General features: G+C 32.6%; 3 protein-coding genes and 1 non-coding gene across 7 annotated transcripts in view; all 4 read right to left on the reverse strand.

Moving 5' to 3' along the window:
• The window catches only part of LOC100740069 (heparan sulfate 2-O-sulfotransferase pipe), a 113,443-nt gene extending 111,614 nt beyond the window's left edge, over positions 1–1,829 (reverse strand). The window contains exon 1 of the mRNA XM_033323316.1: positions 1,567–1,829. The gene's annotated coding sequence lies outside the window, so the exon portion shown is untranslated. The remainder of the gene's footprint in view (positions 1–1,566) is intronic.
• An 8,253-nt stretch (positions 1,830–10,082) lies between these two features.
• LOC100740433 (putative uncharacterized protein DDB_G0287457) lies at positions 10,083–11,566 on the reverse strand. 4 transcript variants are annotated; one of them, XM_012390873.3, is made up of 5 exons: positions 11,379–11,565; positions 11,108–11,299; positions 10,785–10,993; positions 10,574–10,707; positions 10,083–10,441 (listed from the first exon to the last, which is right to left on the reverse strand). In XM_012390873.3, exons 3-5 carry the CDS (start codon positions 10,927–10,929, stop codon positions 10,280–10,282), a joined length of 441 nt encoding a protein of 146 aa, XP_012246296.1. In that variant the 5' UTR covers positions 10,930–10,993; positions 11,108–11,299; positions 11,379–11,565; the 3' UTR covers positions 10,083–10,279. The 4 variants fall into 4 exon arrangements, with proteins under 4 accessions (XP_012246296.1, XP_003492963.1, XP_024226468.1 ...); XM_003492915.4 differs by lacking the exon at positions 11,108–11,299; XM_024370700.2 differs by having other exon boundaries at positions 11,108–11,565.
• A 508-nt stretch (positions 11,567–12,074) lies between these two features.
• LOC100740554 (putative uncharacterized protein DDB_G0271606) overlaps positions 12,075–23,634 on the reverse strand; it is a 34,304-nt gene continuing 22,744 nt past the window's right edge. The window contains exons 3-9 of the mRNA XM_003492916.4: positions 16,762–16,995; positions 16,462–16,637; positions 15,819–16,116; positions 14,870–15,370; positions 14,347–14,577; positions 13,546–13,789; positions 12,075–13,335 (exon numbers count right to left, since the gene is read on the reverse strand). Of these exons, the coding sequence (XP_003492964.1) occupies positions 13,241–13,335; positions 13,546–13,789; positions 14,347–14,577; positions 14,870–15,370; positions 15,819–16,116; positions 16,462–16,637; positions 16,762–16,995 (1,779 nt within the window). The 3' untranslated portion in view covers positions 12,075–13,240. The remainder of the gene's footprint in view (positions 13,336–13,545; positions 13,790–14,346; positions 14,578–14,869; positions 15,371–15,818; positions 16,117–16,461; positions 16,638–16,761; positions 16,996–23,634) is intronic.
• TRNAL-AAG lies at positions 13,905–13,986 on the reverse strand. The gene has a single exon. It is a non-coding gene; the product is annotated as a tRNA-Leu (tRNA).

A 23,634-nucleotide genomic window follows, 5' to 3' on the forward strand; every position in this document is an offset into this window, starting at 1 on the left:
GACCATCCAATATGGTCGCGGTAATTTTCATAAACTGGTTGCTCGGTGCAGTTCGCTTTCTCCTGAACGGCTATGCGCTATATAAGTACGCGGATAGACGTATAATGCACGCGGTATAAAATGATGCCTGTGGTTTACGACCGGCTGGCCTTGACTTTTACGAGAACCTTGGAAAGCTCAGGTGCGACCGGATTTTGAGGAAAATCGACACGCTTCAAGATCGTTTTCATCCTACCGCTAAATGATCCTCTGGGAATAGGGACAGCACGTTGCAAATTTATGTAATTCTTTGGAATCGAATGGAAACCTCGAACAACGATCTAACGCGTATTTAACAGGTTTTGGGAAGAAACAGTTTTTAAGTCACACCGCGCAACGTACGTTTCGAACACTTAGCGCGATTCTTGCGTTTCATATTCATCTTCTGACGAGATATCCGCAACGTGTGTGTACTTGATCGATCGACAGGAATTCTGGAAGTACTTTGGCTTTACTTTGGTATTAATTCGACTTTAACTAAGACGAGGTATAAGACCTTTGTTTGCTGTTTCCATGCGATCAATACGGTCGTGATTAGTGTTAGCCTACAGGAGTTGTGGAAATATGATTCTTGCTGGAAACCAAACAAATGTACCAGATCTGTCGATTTCTTTTTTCTTTTTTGACTTGCTGAAAATCTAACAATCTAACGAAGGTAGCGAAACCGGTTAAAGCGTCTGCTATGAGAATGTCTACTTTTACCGAGATAAAAATATAATTACATATTCATATTACCGTAATTCTAATCAACTATGTATAATATATTCAAATTCAAATTGAAGATTGGGAACTCTAGAGGTAACTTATGTTGGTAAAGGTTAATGCTAATTGTGTATCCTTTTCACACGTGTACTTTTCAGAAGATTCGTTCGCGTGTCTCAAAGTGGAAAATCCCTTTCCATTAAAAGTTAATAAAAGATGTTCGTATCAATCTAGAAATGAGATTACATCATGTAGAATGTAAACGCAGTAAAATGATTCTAAAACCATTCTATAATTGATACAATAATTACAGCGTTGGAGCATAGAAGTCATCTGAACAGAACACCCAAACGTAATAGGGTAATCAACTAACATTTGATTTATAAAATCCATTTGCAAGAAATTCGCTTCTTCTATTATCATAATATTATATTATTGTAATTTGTGACTTGTAAAACACCGGTTCAATCGCGGCAGAAACTGTCGCAGGAAGTACCGCGGTATCATTCTAATTATTATTACGATTCCTGATGAATCAGCAACAATACCATAGAAACTTCGCTTCAAAGACTTACCATAAACTTCTACGCGGAAGACAATAGACTCAGACAATACGACGCGTAATAAGTCTGAGTCACGACAGCCTGGAAATCCTTGATCTTTCATCCGTCATTTCGATAGTTACTCGCGAAGAAAGAGAAGCAAGAAAAAAAAGAAGGCGAGGAAAGAAACGACTTTCGTGAAACCATCGAGGTCGTTTGCGAGGGTGTCGCTCTCATCGTGATTTTTTGAACACCGACAAAGAAGGAACGCATTCTCACATACCAGCTGGTTCTCGTTCCGTGGCGAAGGTCCCGAGCAATTTCGTCGCACCGTATACCCGTGTTCTCCACTTCCGGTTTAGCCAACGGTACCTTGTAGGGTTATCGAACGTGCGTCTGCCAGGACTACCGTCTGACATCTCTGTGAACAGGTACATTATAACGTTACGTGTGTGTACAGAAATCGACGAGAATGTTGTGAATAGTCGGCGGTATAGTTCGTCGAACAAACGTAAAAATCGTAGGAAATATAGAGATAAATTCATTACAAGTCCATTTTCACAGACTCTTTCGATTTTAACGTCCTTTAAAATAGAGTACTTAGCATCTGTTAAGAAACAAGCAACGAGGTAATGTGCGCAGCTTACGTCTGAACAGAATCTTATTACGAATCGAATAGAGTAAGTTAAGTTACAAAACGAGTTTCGAAGCCAAGTTCTAAAAATCAAGTTACAGCATCTTAAAGTATTGGAATAATAGATACATCGGAGAAACCTATTGCACACGTCGCAGACACGAGGAGAATTTTTATAATTTGAAAAGAATTGTTTATTACAGTAGGATCTGAATGGAGGAAGGAATAGTAGGGAAGAATGCATCGAGGAAATTCTTGCAACTCCTTTTCGCAAGTACAATGTGCATCGAATAGAGTTCAGTAATGCAAGTTGACTGAAAGGAAATTGTAAGCGAAATGTTGCATTGTAACGTAACTTTGGGTATCGATAGCTTCGTCTAACATGGGGAATAGTATGACAAATTCCAAAAATCACGGGATTTACGAACGATTGATAAGTTGACGAGATTTCTTACTAAATCGAGAATACTCTTAACGTTTCGATCGATATTTTTATGATATTGGGTAAGACAGAAAAAGTACAAAGACGAGAGACGAAAGTCAGATGTAAAATGTCTCTCCTGCTTAAACATCTTTTTGTTTATTTTAAATCTACGAATAAGATTGTTTTACTATTTTAGAATTGTATTTCTACGAGATTAAAAAACAATGTAGTCTATATATATATATATATATATATATATATAGTCTACATATATGTAGTCTATATATATATATATATATATATATATATAGTCTACATATATGTAGTCTATATATATATATATATATATATATATATAGTCTACATATATGTAGTCTATATATATATATATATATATATATATATAGTCTACATATATGTAGTCTATATATATATATATATATATATATATATAGTCTACATATATGTAGTCTATATATATATATATATATATATATATATAGTCTACATATATGTAGTCTATATATATATATATATATATATATATATAGTCTACATATATGTAGTCTATATATATATATATATATATATATATATAGTCTACATATATGTAGTCTATATATATATATATATATATATATATATATAATGTTCTTCCTCCATAATCTTCACGTCTTAACGAGAGTTACGCAATCGAAAGATATCGTCTACACGTTAAAATTGCTACATCAACGTCATTGGATTTGATGGATGGTTTCGAATATTCTCATGTCATTGAGTAATATAATTTTGGTCATTTCCGATTGCTTCCCCAATGGGTTTCTGTGTGATTCAACAGGTGTCGAAAACGACTGATTTAATGTCTATACCGTGGAAGGATATAATTGTATAATGTTGGTTAAGTGGTTGGTGTGGTTAAGTAGTTACGTAATTTAGAAAAAAATTTAGGTTTATTCAATTAATTGATCGAAGAGCTTCGACGAGATTTTGGAAATATCATTGAGCCTCTCTGTGGAAAGTTTTTAAACGTTTTACAAGTAAAAAAATGTTTAATTTGTGCTAAAAAATTCACGCGTGTTTTCCATGTATTTTCGTACAGTAATAAAAGTAGAAAAGAAAAAAGAAATTAATAACGTAGAAATCGATCTTTGTGCTACATGAAAAGTTGTCATTCCTTTCAAACATTGCTATGTCGAGAAGAAAAATTATATTGTCAGTACTTGATCAATGAATCACTCGCATCTCCAAAAAAATCGGTGGACAGTAAAATTTATAGCTGGCATTGCGAATGATGAATTTCATGCAGTAATAACGATAAAAAACAGACAAAACATCCAATGTATGAACAGATAGAAGTAAAAAGAAGAGAAAGAAACTAGGCTTTGATGAACTTTCTAGTCTCCAGCTGAGATCCATCGAATGCCGATCGTCACGATCATTCTGTTTATTACCTAAGGTGTTTAACACTCTAAAACATCGATGTAACTTCACTTTTGCATACAATATATACTTTGTATAGGATGTCATATGTTTTTAACGCTTTAATAGCAACTATTAAGCGCCGTAAGAGTTTCTGAAATACAAACTGTTTTAATATGCAAATGTAGTCTTTGAGCGCTCGATGACATAACTCCAACGAAAGGACATAAAATACAAGTGAATGGTATAGAACCTACGAGATGCAAAGATAAAGTTAATATACGCACATGAATAAAATATATACAAAATTTTTGTAACTGAATTCTGTAACAATAAATTTAATTACGTAAAGGAAAATTAATTAAAATGTATTTAAAATCCCTTTGCATCTTTTATGTTCTATGAAACTAATCTGTAACGCGTGGATAAAGTTAATTACGTGTAAATAATCTAATAAATCAAGTAAACCAAATTAATTACGTATAAATAAAATTAATTTCAATTCATTTAAACTTGAGAATTTTTCTATTCTGCTATGAAGATAGGTAACGCGTGATACTTTTTTAGATAAAATCAGTTAATAAGCTAATAACTCAAATTTAATTGCTACCTAAATAAATTGATTACTGGTGAATATCTTTATATTCTACCATAAATAAGAAAAAACTGGTGACATATCGCTACTGGGTAATTTTTAGATAAAACAGCCGATTGATAATATGTTAATGCGTTTACATGTAAATCAATTTTATAACCAGCATACCTCGCATGTGTAGATAACGTTGCAAGAAATTGGGCGGAAGTATAACGTCGGAATTAAGTAGGTTACCGAACTCGACCAGAGCGGGAAAGAAAAAAAAAAGAAAAAAGAAAAGGATGCCATCGAATCTCGAACGAACGTTAAGCGGAGAAAATGTATAACTTCAGAGGAGAAAGGTCCAAAAGCCGAGTTCATTGGCCTTCCTCTTCTTCCGAAGGTGAGCATGTGATGTTCATAAAACGCCTTTTTAGTGCGCGTAACGCTCCAGTCCATTTAATGCGATCACGTGAAATGAACAGAAAAAAATGATAAATATTTCACGAAGACATATCGAGGATGGAGAATCGGATTTTGATTTACAGCCAGAAAGTGGTTCTATGTCGGTGATCTCAGCTATAGTGATCGATGAATCGAGAAAGCTGACATAATCTTCAAGGTTTTCACATAACTTGACAGTATTTTGATATTAAGCCTTGAAATGCTTGGTATATAAGCTTTAATATGTATAACTTTTATATTTCTGTAAAATCAAATTGAAATTATTAATTCATTATTGAATTATAATGTATATAAACTTTCTTAATGTATATAAAATTGTTATGCACTGATAAGGAACTTTAAACAAAAACATGTAGAATGTAGGTAATATGCAGAAATATTTAAAATAAAGTACTCGTCATAATACTTAGTGTGTGAAAAAGTTTCCATTTATGCTCTGTTGCTTTAATTGTATTCATAAGAATATGAATTGATTGATATGATTCTTTGCGTAGCTAGCAATAATAATAATTTCTTGAATAGATCAGGTATCAATAGTAATAAATAAACTATTAAATACCGTCTCTCTAAACTAAATTTTGTAATTCATTCGCAATAAATTAACACCTTGATGTCACAAGCATAAAGTTACAATGTTGCAAAATATATAAAAAAAAAACTTTAGTAAAAAATTTAGGTATTCCATTGATTACCTTTCGCATCTGTAAGTATAGCGTAGGTATTATACTAGCTTACGATTAGAAAACGTTCCACAAAGCATTTTACGAGGCTAGTTTAAAAAATTAAATTCTTAAAAAATCATCCAGGTCAAATAGAACCAGTTTCGGTTTAGATTGGTCTTTTGAAAACGTCCAATTCCGAACATTTAGCTATCTTTTGCTCATATTTTTTACCCCACTATGCGTATGCTCGATGTTACAAACGTTGAATAGATGATTCTTCGGTGAATAAACAACGCTCACATGATTTCATCTTCTCGCGTGGGCGAGGTAAAAGTTCTTCCGCTGTTTCGTGAATGAAAAACGTTCGGTGTCGCTGTGGGGAGGCACAATGTGAAATTTGCATAAGATGGGAAATGCGATTAGGAATAGGTCGACTGAAACAAGTCTAGAACAAGTCCAGAACGAAGTTAGTGTGGTAATAATAGAGTATAAGATAATTAAGCATGGTCAGAGATACATACGAAGATTGCAAATTTTTATACGTTTACGGATAATTGGAAGGTGTTTACATAAATGGACATAATGTTAGAATATTTAGGAAGTAAAACGATTCTCTATCTAAATTACACTTTCTTCAATTATATTCATAAAAATACAAATTTCCATAAACATATAACAGTTTAATAATAATAGTTAACACTAAATTCACCTGTGAAGTGTGATTTTTGTAATTTTCACTTAATGCATCCTTGATAAATTATTACACTATCCAAATTCAAAATTAAATCAAAATTTAATTAAAATTTAGAGCAAACATTCGAAAGACATATAATCTTTTGATCAAAGGAAAATTTTTCTTTTTACGCTTTATCATTGAACATAAATTTAAAATTGGCATTAAATGCCTAAATTTGAAGTGATAGTGATAATGCACCGTTTTACGTTGACTCTTCATTCATTTCATTATTACTACATAACTGAAGGTAATTAAAATTCGGAATCATCAGTAGGATACCAAAAATAGACTATAAAAGGTGCAACCACCTTACTTGTTTCAAGTGTAATGTAATAGTAATATAGAATGATAGTAATTAGTATGATCCAGAGTGTGCAGTATAATATTCTTCTAAAATCACAAATGAAAAGTTGTCGTCCTTACTTGTAACGCGAAACTGCTTGCAAAACTGTCGCCCGGTATTTCTGTACCAGCAAAACTGGACTCTGGTTTAAATTACACCCGACATCGTGTTGTACGATTTCCGAGATCGAAATGCACGATGAACACCGACCTGATAAACTAGACTTCCTACATTTATTTCCAATGATACCATTATGAAACCTCAGATAGGTTTCATTTGTGAATGTCGTTACATCTTTTTTAAACTTTCATCCCTTTAAACATCATGACTGAGTTACAGATTTGCCACATCGATTAACTGTAGAAAAGAAAAAGTAGAGAAAATTGATGAAATCTAACCGCAACCTAACCCCAATCAAACCTACGGACAAGTGTTTTAGAACTAAGATTTTAAAAATTTCAAAAGGCGGAGATAACAAATTTGGCCTTTGAACAGTTCAATCAATAAATCAATCACACGATGACTTTCAAAATATGTTGATTTCAAGATTTGAACGTAATGCACATCAATATTTATAAATTACACGAAATTATTCAGTAATCGGATATTTTATTCATAAGTCCTCAAGAATTCGAAGATTTTCGAAAGTTCTTAAAATCCATGATTCTTGTGCCCGATTGAGTGACTTACGATTTAAATGGCTAGCTTATTTCGGTCAAGATTATTTCTCTGATAACATCATTCTTGTTATTACTTAATATTAATATTTAATCGAACGATGTTCTATTTAAATAAATTTAACTATTAATAGCTAATTAAAATATACTTACAAAAAGCGTTTCTAATAATAAATATTGTTCTGATTGAAAAAGTTACTTGAGAAAGATTCTCCACGATCGCTAAAAATTTGATAACAATTAAACAGCGAAACTTGCATAAAACACAGAAAGATGCAGAGACAGCTCCTCATGTTTTAGCATGGTATTAACATGAAATTTTGCAATCACTTCCGCATTCTTTGATCATGTACCAAGGTGTAGGATTACGGCGAACGAAAAATTTGAATTTTATGATAATTAATCGAAAACAATGAGAGCTTAGGTACGATCAATCATACATCGCTATAACTGTATCGCAACAAAGCGTAAAGATTAATAATACATATGCCGTAAATCTTACATGCATATTCGTATATTATGCGTACAAGCGATTTAAATATGTATATGTATGTTAAAATATTAGAATAGTTACCCTCAAATAAGTTCACGAATGAATTAATTTCTTCTTATGTTGTCACACCATTGACAGAAATTTTATGATAGCCTCTATACTATATGTACATAGACTGCAGAATCAACCTATAATTAGAAAAATTACAAGTATTTACATTATGTGTAAAATGTATATTATAGGTTAAGGTTATAATATCACAAATTAAAAATTATAATAACATAATAACATTAATAATAAACATTAATATATTATATAAACTTTAACTTTCTCTAAAAATGGATTGATAAGGCAGAATGGTAAATTGTGTAAATTATGTTGGAAATTTCAATTTTAGCTTTTTAATGTTAGCTTCGCTTGAGTTATTATAACGACACTTACAGAACTTTGTTCCTTTTATATTCATACAATAAATAAATATTTCATAATAATTCAACTATTTGATTAGAACAATAACATCCTTAATATGTATATAACTTTCTTTTTAGTCCTTTTTTGGATCGAAATTCGCGTGAGAATACTACATGTTGCTGCATTTCTTTGATATAAAATTTACGATCATGATTCTCGCATTTCCGTAAATTATTGCCATGCACGCAAACTCACAGAGGGAAAAACTAACGATTTCGTTACGGTTGTCGATTCTGCGGAAGCTCTTCGAAATTCGATTCGATATGATTCGATTTCACCTTCTAACACGAGTTCGAAAGTAATTCTAGCGTGGGACATTGTGTAGGCTGGATCGCGTGTTGGGTGACAGAAAAAGCTGCTTTTGATGAAACGCAACACCGAATACTATCTATGAACTATTTATTCAAGTTCGACAGCAAGATTGTTAATACATAATTTATAGGTTACATACATAATATAAGATTATCTCCGATAGCTTGCAATTATTTAATGATGAATTATATTATGTATTTACATTTTCTTTTATTGACCCAGTTATTAAATCGTGCGTTGGTTTCATACACGATTACCGTAATTCAATAAATTACTATAATTTATAGAAATCACGATTATGAAGTTATTTGCTTTTATGAGTGAGTGAACGTACCTGACCCTTTTCCTTATATCTTTCTCGTGTTGTTGTAAGAAAATTGAACAGAGAATAGCTAGTAAACAATATTAAATTACTAATTTAAGAATTTAAGAGAATCGTAAAATATTAATATTCTTTAACATTTCAATTTAACAAATTAATATTCATATTACCTAATTCTTCGAATATAAATAGAAGAATATTGTTTTATTCATAGAGATGATTCTTCCATCTAGAAGTTGAGTAACAACTTAACATATGTAACTAGTAAAGCATAAATATTCCAGTGACTTTATGTCCTGAATAGCAAGAATACTGAATTGAATTAACCCACTCAATATGACTGTGTTCCTAGTGATGATGTGATTGAACTTAATAAATAGAAAATAAAATAACAAGGATATCGAAAATTAAAAACATTGAAATTATATCAATCAATGATCTTGTATAAAAATTTCGTATTAAGAAAAAATATCTTTTGTAAAGAAATAGTATTTCTATTCTATGAGAAAATAATATTCAATTTGACTGTTTAGGCCAGTGATCAATTGTTTATACTAATTTCTGAAATACTAATAAATATGATATAAAGGAGAAAACATACACCCTTGATCAACTTATGATGGATGGTTTCTCATATTTTATTATTTTATCTTTTATTACATATGTAATTAATTAGAGTATATCATTTAAGAGTGTATACAATAATTACGTTTTTAATGATAGTATACATTTAAATATTATATTCAAAATATGTTCACCATAGTAAAAATAAGATATTTCCAATATATATAATTTCCAGTTAAAATCATTTCGCTATTATTTTTTCTAAGTGTATTTTAGAATATGTTTAAATAAATTCATATCTCATATATAATATTAATAGAAACATTTGTATGGTGCAACAGTAGAATGTTATTGGTATTAATTTAACCAAATATTTTATTACTGAATATTGACGAGTCTAGTGATGTCACATCACTTTATAAAAATGGATTTATTTATGTAATCTATACTAAAAGTAATTCCATCTTTCATCAACTTTTTCTTTTAAACAATGACGATAATCAAGTGACGATAATCGTCCTCAAAGTACACTTAAATAATACTTTACTTAACTGAAGAATTGTATTATATATCTTTCTCTCTATCATATAATTCCATTTGTATAATAAAATGTTAACTAAAATTTATATCAATATGAAACAAATGTTGTAAATCATAAATCATCATTATATGTAAATAAAGTAGAAACTTACATCACAATGTCTACGAATTAAAAAGCCACTTGGAATGTTTTATTTTAATATAAAACAGCAATCAATGTTCTAATGTTACTACCACAACACTTTTTACACATTCTGTGATTTTTGCTGATGGATGGAAAACTGAATAACATTAGATATTGGTAGCAAATTAGCACAAAGTGCTACTCTACAAACATGTCAACTACAGTCAAGTAGATATTCACGGAGGTTGTGAGTTGTATCTGTTATTGTCATCTGGCAATACTAAATTAGATACTGGTTCATCTTCAAATATGCCTTCATCTACCTCATCATCAGAAATGGTAAGTTCATCAGGATATTTATAACTATTACTTAGTTGACTGGATGGTACCACTTGCTCCTATAAATGAACGTGGTTGAAGTTAATATAGCACTAACATATTATACATATAATATAAATATATATGCAGGAAAGCAATTCAAAGCACGTAACTAATTGAAAAAAATATTTGTATGATATTTATTAATTTACCTCAGATTCTGTATTCATATCTTGATACAAAGTATCAATTTCATAGTCAAATAAATCCTCTTCTGGTTCTTCCCATGGATGAAATGATAATTGAGCTGAACCCTCATTCAAATTCATTGTTACTTCCGGCTCACCTATAAATTTACATAAATATATGTTTTTTATTATTTACTAGCTATATACAACTTATTTTCTTTTTGTCTTTGCTTACGGAGTGGATCATCTATGCGATTATCCAAATTAAAATATTCCGTTAACCTGTTGTTATTATTATTATTACTATTATTATTATTATTACTATTATTGTATCTACAGTGGATCAGTTGGTGACTATTCTGATTCTGTAATTTGTCCATATCATCTGTCTACATCAGTTGATAGTACACTCAGGTTGGATCGTCTACGTAATATCTATATACACTAAAAAGTGAATATGGTTAATGTGCATCTACAAAAGTCCTACCATGGCATTGAATGTTGAGTGAGAAATCATGATCATGTAAGAATCATTTAAACACGAATTAGGAAATTTACTTTGAACTGTTATATCTAGCTGTTGTGAGACAGCAACAAATATTTCGTGATGACGAGGATCTTGTAGATCCTTTTTCTCCTTCAAAATTCATCATTTTGAGCGGATGACTCCGATTAGATTGACGATATCAGAACTCTTCGCCCTTTGTTCTGTTATTGTTAAAACTCATTAATCTATCACACAGTTTGTTTCTAAATAGAATTGTGAAATCTAAAAATGTGCTACGTCATGACGATTATCGACACAATGTATACTCCTGAACGTGCTCACCTTCAATAACGCCCGACGTAATCCTTTTTTCGAAATACGTGGAACGATATACAAACTTTTATTCAAAAATAATTAGTTACTATCATAACAAACTCGAACCATAACGCAACAGTGTTGTGTGTAAGATCACACGCTAAACAACCGCTCGTACGTCGCGAGCTGACATGTTATACGCATGCTCAGTTCGGTTTTGCGAACCTACGCCATTGAATGATGTCATATTCAGTAACGTAGGTATAAAATTGACGCTTCAATAAAAATTTGTTTTTCGAAACTTACGTTAATATATTTAATCGTATTTTATTAAGTAGGTTCATTGTAAGAAATCTAGTTAATTAGGAAAGCTAGTCAATTATATTCAAAGAAATGATAATAATAATAATATTGTTACTTTAATGATTTATTAAGGACGTAAATTTAAGCATGGTCCAAGTTTTTAATTCGTCGAATTGTATCTTTAAGACTTTGTCTTCTACATAATATCTTTGTTAAAAGAATTTTAGGATAAACTATCATATAAAAATCCTGCACAAGGAATAACGTGTACTTTGTGAAAGTTGATTGTTTATATCTAATACAATATAAAAGTATTAAACTATCTATTAATATTATTAATTCAGGCGCAATATTACAATGAAACGCTACATCCTACCAATCTACGTTAAAAGCTTCTTATCAAAAATATCTCTTTTTTGCGTATACTTCTTTTAAGATGTCTTAAAACCATGTACTTGTTGATGATTAATAAGCTATCTTGAAAAAAGAAAAATAATAAAATGAGACGTTCGCAGGGTATCGAGTCTAAACCAATAATCTTTTCGCTTTATTAATTGTCATGAAAAAAAGAAATATATATGTGTGTGTATGTAATACAGAAAATACAGATTAATAAAATATCCATACCTTAAAAACAATTTAGGATAGATGCAAAAATGATGTAATGATGTTTTGGAAGAAACGACGCTGTAAGTACAGAAAAAAAGTAATAACATACACGCCGAAATCGGAAATTGGATTTTACGGAAGGATCTTCACACTTTATTTTCGCTTCTTCTAAGCACACAACCGATTAAAAGTAACCAAACGAAAATGTCAATGTTGATTACGACGCTGGTTAATGAATAACGCTTCTCTTAAGCCACATCTACATAATATACAGCGATCGCCGTAAAAGGTTACAAACTTATCTCCGATTATTTAAAAAAAAATTATTAGTTTCTTCTTCTGTTTTGTTTCTGTGTAGTTTTCTTATCTCTTTTCGACGCGAATAAAAGAAACGATCACAGATTTCCTCATATCTTCAATTCTCTCCCTGTACGCGATTGTCATATCACTAGAAGAAGAAACTGTAATGATTTTCTTCATTGAAAACGTGTTAGTTAAAAAAAGAATATCATTCCAAATCAATAGATCTTCCTCTCTCTTTAACTGTAGGTGTACCTCTGTTGATATAGATGTCTACTCTCTACGGTATCTTCTGAGCCACGAACTTCTCTTTCTTTTTTATCATTTTATTTTCTTCGATCGTACTATGAACAGCCTAAATAAAAATACGCTCGTGACTTTGCTGCTTTATAGCGGTATAATACTACAAACTTAACAGCGTTTTTAATCTCTGCGACATTCGTCCCATATATTGTCTTCTACAAAAGTAATGTACCAGGTCCAGTTTACTTTCGTAAGATCTACAAAAATGTGAAATCCGAGGAGGGTAACGTTCGTGTGTTAGGGATCGCCTTAAAAATGTTCTTTCGGTTTACGAGAACTCGTCAAACATGTTTCGAGATGCTTTTCTTCTTTTTTGGGACACTCTCTTTGACCGGGTAAGATGGGACATTCGATCCGATTCGCTGCAACTGAAATTAACAGGCGCAATCACAAGCGCAACGACGTACACGCTTCTCACGGCGGTGTGTGAATGCCTCTGGGATTGAACGCACCGAACGTGGCTGCACGTCTGTGAACAAATTAGAACAGTGAAAATATTAGAAAATTTTATAGTTTCTATATTTAAAATTTTATGGCATCTACATATGATATAAAAACGGGATTAAGTTTTTTGATAAATACTAATGGAGATTAAATAAAAGTCCATAAATTACGAATACTCTTAAATATAGCAGAAGTTAAGAATAAAAAATCTGTAAAAATTAAGTTATCTACTCACAGTGTGGGCGGCTTTCCTCTTCTTGTTCTTGTTGTTGCTGTTGCACTTGCTGTTGCTGTTGCTGTTGTTGTTGCATCATCATGTGAGTCGTTTGTTGTTGTTCCTGCTGTCTTTGCTCTGATTCTTGTTCGGAGCTTTGATTATCAGAAACTTCAGCACGAGCCTCAACAGGTATTTCCAAGGATTCTACAGGTCTCAATGGCAGAGTAAATCTTGAAACTGGGAATGCATTACCTTCTACAACCTAAAAATTAACATATTATTGATGTACTAATTGCATACGATAAAATGGAAAATTTAAATAATCGTAATACTTGGAAAAAAGAGATGAAGTAAAAATAACTATGGTAGCAAAAATATGGCAGCGGTGGGATTCGAACCCACGCCTCCGAAGAGACTGGTGCCTTAAACCAGCGCCTTAGACCGCTCGGCCACGCTACCAGATATGAAATTAGTGAAAAATTGCTGATCCAGCGGTTCTCATTTATTCTTACATAACATTTGTTATTATAAACAAGTAAATAAAGACGATGATATTTTATAATGTACGAGTTAGTTGAAATCCGAAATATGACACTCTACAAAAATGTAGGATATTTGTGTAACATTAATAAAATTACTGTAAGATTAATCGAATGATTATATGTAAAAGAATATTTATACAGAATAATTGTCCTCACATGATAAGTTTTAATATAATTTCAAATAAAATTTTTCTTTGAAACGTTAAAATTGATATTTAAAATTAAAATAAAATTAAAATTTGAAATTATGTCTGAAATTAATTAGTTTGTTTTTTACCTGATGAATTATGTTACGAATTTCCGCTGGTACAGGGAAGTTCCTTTCTTCCTCGCTATCATCTTCCGGTCCAGGGAAAGGTTTAGCTTCCTGTTGCTCGTTGGAACCATCCGGTCGCTGGCGACCCTCGATATTTCCATGCTCCAATAGATTTCGAACCTCTAACGGAAGTGGAAGTCCCAGAGGAATGGGCTGAGCTCCTTCCGAGAACGGTTTGAATTCTTGAACGTTCTGAAAAATGTAAATAAAATTATTTCAATAAATAAAAAATTACATTCGATATTATCGTTTAATAATAGTAGAAATAATAGGACAATCTCGCATATGCAATTATACAGATGTTAAATTATTATTTAATTAAAATTATGAACATTAAAATTATTTATTGAAATTAAAATGAATCAAGATTGATCGTTAAAAAATCATATTTTTCTATTAATTTTCATTTCCAAGATCAATTCATTTTTAATGCCAATTATATTTTCAGTTAATGTAATATAAATATCTCAAATAAATGAATTACCTCGCGGCGAGCACCTTCAGGTATTTGTACGGGTATAGGTCTCGCTTCACCAGTGATATGTTGAATGATATTCTTAATCTCTAGAGGTACTTGTTGAATGATCCTTCGAATTTCGAATGGAATTCCTTGGAAAGGTGAACGTTGTCTTTCAGTAATCTGAGGCTGCGGTTGTGGTTGTGGTTGAGGCTGAGCTTGAGGCTGAGGTTGCATCTGGGGTTGTACTTGAGGTTGCACTTGCGGTGGCATCTGAGATGGATGTTGTTCGGTCTGCGGGATCAATACGTGAGGAATAATCCTTTGTTCGTGAACCTGAGCTTCTGGCTGTGGTGCTGGCGGAGGCATCATGGCTGGTCCCTGTTCTTGACCATACGTTCCCGTTTGCTCAACTTGTTGATACATCACGGGTACTTGTTGCGGTTCTTGGGGCATTGGTGGTCGCATACCTCTCATAGGATTCGCCGAGAAATGACGCAATTCGATGGGAATTCGGCGCACTTCAACCTGAATGAAGTTATTAAATTTTAATTATCATAGTGGTAAATGACTTTTTTATATATTCAGAATAGCACGAGTATAATAGTGGTGTATTCAATAGTATTCATTACACCAATAAAGATTGATACATGTGTTAACGGTGGTAAAGAAGCCTTATTTACCTTTCTATAGCGAAAATGAAACAAAGTGTAAGAGATACGTCGTTTGATTAATTATGAGAGGATATAGTATGTAATTATTTAGAATAAAAACAATTATCTGATTTAGTTTAACAAACGTTGAATTTTAGGTAAATATTGCAAACTTAGTTCTAAATAATAATATGACAAAATCTCTAATTTGGAAAATGGATCTATTCTCGATTTCTATTTAATTTTAAGACGAAAACTATTTTAATAAAAAGGGAGCAGTATTAATTTTTCTGTTATTGCATATTAATATAAGATATACTAACTTGTGGTCCCATTGCAGGATTTTGCGGTCCCATCATGGGCGTCTGTGGTCCCATACGTGGAGGCCTCATTTCCATGGTTACTTGAGGGATATTTCGCAATTCAGGGGGAACAATACCAGGTGGGATGTGATTAAGTCCGCGTGGATCGCTAAGTGGTAACTGCTGCATGTCAGGAACTTGATATTGAGTGTGTACTTGATACTGATGATAACCTGGATTCGGTTCCTGAGATTGAAGTGGTACTTGGACGGTTCCCAATGGGATGATGATTGGCGTAAGCATCTCTTGATCTTGTTGCCTGAAAATTAAGCACATTTTGAAAATTAAATATAACATTCGTGTGTAAAAATTCAATTAAATTTCAAACTTTCAATTATTTTAAATCTTTAAAAATTGTTAGTATTTTTATATCAGGACTGCATTAAAAGTCTTTTATTTTTAATTTTAATTGATCTTCCTTGCTCTTTCTGTAAACTAAGAAGCTTCACCAGTAGCGTCACCAAATAAAATGAAATTACTTTGTATTTCTATTTAATTTCCATACAGTTGATAAATTTGATAATGTTCTATCTATAATTTAATCTAATAAATTATACTAAAACGTCTTTCATGGAGGAGGCATAACACTTCAAATCATACATACTCTTGATGAGGATTGCCAGATTCGCACAAAATGGCGACACGTTCTCCACTCAGTCTTTGGTAGCGAGAATCAGTACTGTTATCGACATTATTGTTGTTAGCACCGTCCATCACTTGATCAGCTCTTCGTCTCTCAACCACGCAAGAAACTCTGCTGCGTGCCTCCTGGATCAAAGTCTAAAGAACAAAACAAAGAGACAAATATAGAAAATTATTAATTTCGTGCATCGATCCATTTATGCTTTCGATAATCTTTCAATTTTTCAATTTTTAGACATTGTAGTAAAATTAGTGAACCTACGCCCGCAATTTCGTCAAAATCGAATTGAAGAGGCAGCTTGATGTGCACGGGAGGAAACTCGTCATCATCATAGTCATCGTCATCGTCGTCATGGTCACCGCTTTCGTTGTCTGACTTTGAATTATTCTCATCCTCCTTGTGGACTTTGACGTCCTTGGTGTCTGGCTCTACCTCCTTCTTCGATGGTGTTTGCTCAGCGAGAGACTGCTGAACCTCCTTCATATCACTGGTATCCTGCACAACGAGAAAATATTCCTTAACATCTCTCGTTCCATAATTTTTCCAAAAGTCTATAAAATCGTTAATAATAAATATTAATACGAAAACATAACGTAGAACCGATGGTTAATCCCATGTAAAAATAAAAGATATAACAATTTGAAATTTTATTAACAATACTGGTAAAGTATAAAAATAGTGCAAGTATATACATATTTCGCAAAGATTACAGAAGTATTTAAAAAGTTTTCATCATCTGTAATGTTTTATATCTTAAAGATTATTCATGTTACATCGTAATTTTGTATTATGTATATGTTTACACCAAACGTCTTGTGACTTTTATACCTATATATATCTTTAAAATGGTTTCAAAGTTTTCCAATATAATCGTCACAGTAATATCTCACTGCTTCATTAATAAAATTTACAAAAATGTTTTGATAAGTGTACAAATAATACTTTCGAGAGCCGTATAGCGTGCACTTCCTCGTTTCTCCTCGTGACAAATCGCGTACTAAAATTGAAACCATCGTTAAAGTCTTCCAGTCTGAGAACAACGTAGATCTGGTTCACAGAGTATTAACGTTCTCTATGAAAATAACCCGATCGAGTCACGAATATCGTGCTCTTCGCGAAACATCAGAATCCCGTTTCAAATGACGTACCAAGTACCAGTCTGGTCAGCTTAGATAAGATAAAAAGAACCGTAAGGGTCATCGTGTCGAGCGCAAAGTGTTTCTTCCGCTTAGAAAAATTGTTTGCGTTGAAGGATCGTGCCAGCTAATCGAGCGTCTCATCCTCGTTTGATTTCCATCGTTCTGATCGAGGTTGTACCGCGATAACACGAAGAGAGTTCACTTTCACTCGCGACCCGATGTCGCGACCAGGAAGAAAACGTGTTGCATCAACGAATGATTACTATGGCGATATTTATTCAACTTTCGAAGCCTTCAGGAACGATTTGTCTTCGTTTCGCGGTCTCCAACTCGCAGATACTCTTTCAATTTCTCTTATCAGGAAGAGAAGCTTACACGAAACGACACGACCCAATTATTTCACCTGCTGTCTATGTGATTATTGTCCGGATTTTAATTATATTTAATCGCTGATAGTAATAACGATGGTCGTATAGAAGCAATAAACTATCGCGACACGCTCTAATTAGCGTTGGCTGCAAATGAAACTGACCGAGGTTTCGTGGACTCTAATAAAGTATCCCGTTAACAATGCGACGTATTGCAGCAACGATTCGTCCTGTTACGATCTTCGGATCTTTACGATCCAGTTCTGATTTCGTTTCAATAAATATAATACGATATAAATATAGATACAATATAATCATTTCAACGTTTTGAACATTTCGAGGAAATGTTTGAAACTTTCGAGTTTATATATAGAATATATCTTATAGAATGTAGCAGACTTATGGAAAATTTTAGCATAAAAATCACCTATTTCAACAACAACAAGAAATCACCTATATTATATAATGACGATTCTTGCGTGTTTATTTTAAAGTTAAGAAACTTCTTCAACGAAAGAAAATTCCGATTGAGTTGAAGATATCTCGGACTATGTAGCAGAGTTGAGAAACATAAAATTGAAACGAACAATCACCATCGATATAAGAACAATGATTCTCTCGTACTTTCTTCGAAACCATGGTACGAGAAACTTTCTGACAAGATGAAAAGCACGATTGGATTGAAAATGGTTCAAAACACGTGACATAGTTAAACTACCTCCATATACTTTTTATAACATAATGACTGGCAAATTCCCGAATGAAAAGATGCAAAAGAAGAGAATAGAAACGGTTAAGTTACTGAAATCAAACCTAAAATACTCAAAAATCGTTTCGTGTTAAGTTAGTCGTAATCAAGTCAGTGTTCAAGCGATGACCGCTAGAAAATTAGATTATCGTTGAGTTATAGACCAGGAAACGACGTGAAATACGTATTTGGTTAACGGTGATAGGAAGGAAGTTGCTGCTGAGTACTTTCGAGAGCCTAATTTGTGATCGGCCAGCAGGAAACCATTATCGTGCAAGAAACGTTAAGTTGCATCAGGTTCTGACGAGCTTGGACGGTTCCACAGTTTCTGTTTGTTGGTTGGCAAAAGCGGGGCCCTCTCGCTTTACTCGTCCAAGTGACAACTTTCTAGAATATCGGTGAACGTAATGAAAGGTAGCCGGAATGGCTCAGCTACCGACTAGCTTCTGGTTTTCGCAATTCTAGACTCGCAGAAATAAACTTCGATCTTCCCACTACCCATTCACAGTCCACAGCTATACGTATCGCTACGTTTGATCATACATTCAAGTATACGAGAAAGTTCTACCATTCCAAAACGAAATACGATGTTTTTGCCTTCGAATACCAAGTATGAGAAGCTGAATTGATACTTTGTTGCATTCAGGTCGATATCTCGCGTTTAGTATTACTCGTTTAGTATTGGAGCTATATGTAGAAGCGATAGCTGGTTTTTATTAGGTACATGCATATATAGATATAATCGAGCCAAAAATAATTTGAATTTTATAAAAACGCGATTATATTATATCTGTTCATTTTTTAATGACCGCGTTAATTATGTAATGTATATGGATAAAATATCATATAGATAAAAAATATATTTCCTTTTTTTACTGATAATTTCCACCATTCGATTAAAGTTTAATATGTTTCTCCGAATAAATGAATAACTTAGCGTAATATTTCAATTATAAAAACAATATATTTTATTAAAAATTTGATACGTTTTTTATTTCCTGTCTTTTCATTTTGTTTCAATGTAAAGCGAAAAGTATTCTTCTATTTGCAACGAAGAACAATATTTTAATTATGTAGAAAATATTGTATTTTTCACACGTTATCATTTCAGAGGGACGTGAGAAATAATAATTACACAATATGTAAATATCGTTTATTTTTTGCTTAAGGAATCCTAAAACAGCTGAACGCAGCTGCAACAATATACGCTCTATTTATTGCACATTCATAGAATATGTATATAGCGCGTAACACTATTTATTCAACGATTATTAACGTTACATTCATTCCAAACTAAAACACCATCGTTGCATCGTACAAAGGAAACACTGATTCCAACATTGATATGAAACAATAACGAGGTCTGTTTTAAAATGCATAGCACAACGCTTTTAATTGATAATTAATTTCAACAGTAGGAACAAAATTATTAAAAGCGTTATCTTCGCAGAGAATAAAATTCGAATTAAATGCAAGAAAGAGGAAAGAGCGATCCGTAATTTCGATTGTATCATAATAAAAAAGAAAACATTGATTCCAACATCGCTATGAAACTATGTATCACGATGTTTACCTTAAAGTGAACACTGTTCCATGATGTTTCAATTGCTAATTAATTAACAATTTCAATAAAATTAGAATTTCCAGTAGAAACCGAAATTTACAAACTGTTACGTTTTGTAAATTGAAAGAATGAAATTGATTGCGATTGCGAGTAGATGCAGACGGTACCGTAACAGACCGACCACTTTCCACTTGGGAAATTGCTCAGGATGTAGAAACGATTTTGCGGTGCACGAGCGACAACCTGTATAATCGTCAAGCTAGAACGAGAAGAAATAAGTGAAATTTCTTAACCCTTCGAGCACACAGGTGGTTGGAGTGTTTTAGCATCGTCGTTTACTCGCTCATAAAATTTTTCTTCTTATTTTATCAAATGGTATTCGTGACTCATGTTTAGAAAACAACAGTAGAATACTTATAGAAATCAACCGTGAAGTTCCTGTTTCGTATAAAATCACTGCCTAAGAACGGACAATATATTGTACGTGATGGTTATGCGATAACCATCGGTTTTGCAACGTCGATCAATAATACGACACTGATTTCTAATTCCGCAACACGATTTTTACGTATACGAACGTAAAACGATATTCAATCATCGAATTTTAATTTTATTATTACATATCATGTATATTAATATCCAAAAATCACAGTTCTTTCGCTTAGATTCGACATAATTTAGTTAATGAATTTTAGTTTCTCCGTAGCTATAAAATACAAATTCGTCTAAAATATTTTCTTCCCAGATATAATAGTTCCGTTAATAAATAATCTTACTTTATTCGAAGTCGCTGCATGCTCCGGTTTCTGTTTAAATTAAATTAACCTACCCAGTTGGATACTCGTTCTAAATTATATTTTCTATTTGACTTTTTCATAAAGTCCGAAAGAATTCACCGAGAAGAAAATAAAAATGTTTAATACCTTAAATATTCTGTGAAATAAAAAAGAAAATCCGAGTTCCTTAACCGCTTTGCATTGCACGCTGTTTCACAAACGCTTCGTCAACACGTTTCGTGCAACATATTTAAATTTTACTTTCGAGTCGGTCGAAGAAGTGGGCCGACTTGGAACTGTTGGAAGGATTTCACGAGGAAAAGGAAATCGATGGACTTGGCGTCGCATGCAATATACAAAAGAAGAAGAGTAGAAAGGAGTAGGACAAAGAAATCGGTATCGCGACTAACAGAGTGCGCGAAGGAGAGAGAAGCTCGCGACCACGCGATCCTACAGGCTTTCTTTAGAAATCCTGCAAGCCCCTTTTGCGAGCTGCCTATCAATTAGCGAGCTATTATGGCGGGTAATCATCGTAGTTAAGCGACCTGCACACTGTCAGTCTTACATTATAGGATACTACGCGTTCTCAATGATGTAGATTTGCACTCGCGTGCCTTCATCGCTTGAGAGATGGAAATCGACGGCACACTTTTGCATCAACCGCATAATATCGCTAACAAGTCGAATCAGCTACGTTTTTATTTTAACACTTTTAGCGCGGTCATGTGCAAAACAAGGTATTTTTCATGCTAATACGATAACAACGGCTTTTTAATCACGAAAATCTTCCAGTATGAATAATAGTTATCCCGATAGAGTATAGAGAATCATACGGTGTAGCGCAGGAGTATGTTGACTGTTGTTAACTACCAAATATGGTAGGATAAATTACTTTTCCCGGAATCACGATTTGTTGCACTTTAAGTTGGAAGAGTGAAATTTAATGATTGATAATTACCTTTGGTATCGAGAACGCGAAGCTAATGATGGTCTTATGTTAGGGATGTATATACTCTTTGATTTGAGGTAGCAGTTTCTGTGGATATAAGTGATTTATCGAATAAATTAAAATATTTTAAATGAAATTTAAATGTTTATTTTTTAAATGGGCAAATAGTTATTTCGAAATATATATATATAGGTTTAAACTTTTGAATACGAATTAAATATATTTTATTTTGATCTGCCTGTTCCGTGTATGTAATTAACTTCAGATGATCGGTGTGTTAAAAAGAAGGAATCGTTTCATTCGACTGTAATTAAATTTATTGCACAAGTGGAACGATTAAATACGTAGTATTTCTTAATAATTTTTAAATGTTGTTTAAAATTATCATATGTTCTAATAGTGGGGGGAGGGGGAAGATTTAAAATAATAATGCAGCAGTTACGAGAGTTTGATTCAAATTTCTCAAATGATATATAGAAACTTTTTCACAGAACCTTACATCATCCTGTTTCTCTCGTAGCAAAGGTGCTACAATATATTCGTATCTTACGTAAAAAACAAATAATTAATGTACATATATAATCGTAAAGAAACATTAAAATCGAAAGAATATTTATATTTTTCATTCCTTTTCATACTTTCTTCTTCAAAAAATTTAGCAGATGAACGATCAATAAATATTGATTAATATTCGAAAATGTTCTTTGCAAATATTTCTGAATTATACTTTATCTTACGCTATAAATATTATCCTACATTCTGCTTATAATAAACGGCGAGCCGAGTGATTTAAAATCTAGCTACGTCGAGGAAAAGTGAAATTTAGAAGATTCCCGTGAGAGCGAGGGAATTTTCTAATCTATGCTAACATCATCGTCGCTGTACAACACACAGCAACGCGAGCATACGTGTGTATATGCGTAGACAGATAGAGCATAATGTTGGACGAGTGAAAATTATTCTTGATAATTGATAAGGAACAGTTTCTATCATCAAGGTGATGCAGCGTGTGAACACAACGCCTCAGACACGGACAGGTAACAATACAGTTAGTTTGCAGAGAGAAAATCTTTTTAGAGAACGTTCACCTTGCTGCCGGTGCGTGCAACGGGCAACCCACTTTCCGTTGTGCTACGTACCTTTCCATCGAGAGTCGCAAAAATACGCCACAGCATCCTCTCAGGATGCTTTCATATCGATGTACTTTAAACCGAATTGTTCTCTGTGAAATACTCGGCGATCTATCTTGCTAGGCATAAGTAACGTACGACAGGTTGATATTTACAAAAGAAATTCGGAAAAAGGCTAATTAAGAAAACAGTTATGAAAATAATAGAAAGATAATTATATGAAATGATTGTGAACAAGCAATTACGATAGCTACTAGGGGAGCTTATAAGAAAAATATTGCGTGTCGATGCTATGCATCTGCTGTTAATCGTTTTAGAATACACACATTACTATTTTTATATGTGATTAGTATGTTTCGATTACGAATGTCTATACATTTAAAAAGAATTGATATGTGCAAAGTATACATAACGTAACATAGGATAAATATATAGGCTGTCTCATTTTAATTAATCCACG

The sequence above is a fragment of the Bombus impatiens genome, unplaced genomic scaffold (genome assembly GCF_000188095.3).
Source record: "Bombus impatiens unplaced genomic scaffold, BIMP_2.2 scf_0899, whole genome shotgun sequence".
Taxonomy (NCBI): domain Eukaryota; kingdom Metazoa; phylum Arthropoda; class Insecta; order Hymenoptera; family Apidae; genus Bombus; species Bombus impatiens.

Excerpts from the sequence above, each read along its gene's own strand:
- LOC100740433 (XM_024370699.2), bottom strand. The coding sequence starts at position 10,929 with ATGGACAAATTACAGAATCAGAATAGTCACCAACTGATCCACTGTAGA. Across the intron at positions 10,708-10,784 it reads TCGCATAGATGATCCACTCC|GTGAGCCGGAAGTAACAATG; the intron begins GTAAGCAAAGAC and ends GTAAATTTATAG. Across the intron at positions 10,442-10,573 it reads ATATGAATACAGAATCTGAG|GAGCAAGTGGTACCATCCAG; the intron begins GTAAATTAATAA and ends GTTCATTTATAG.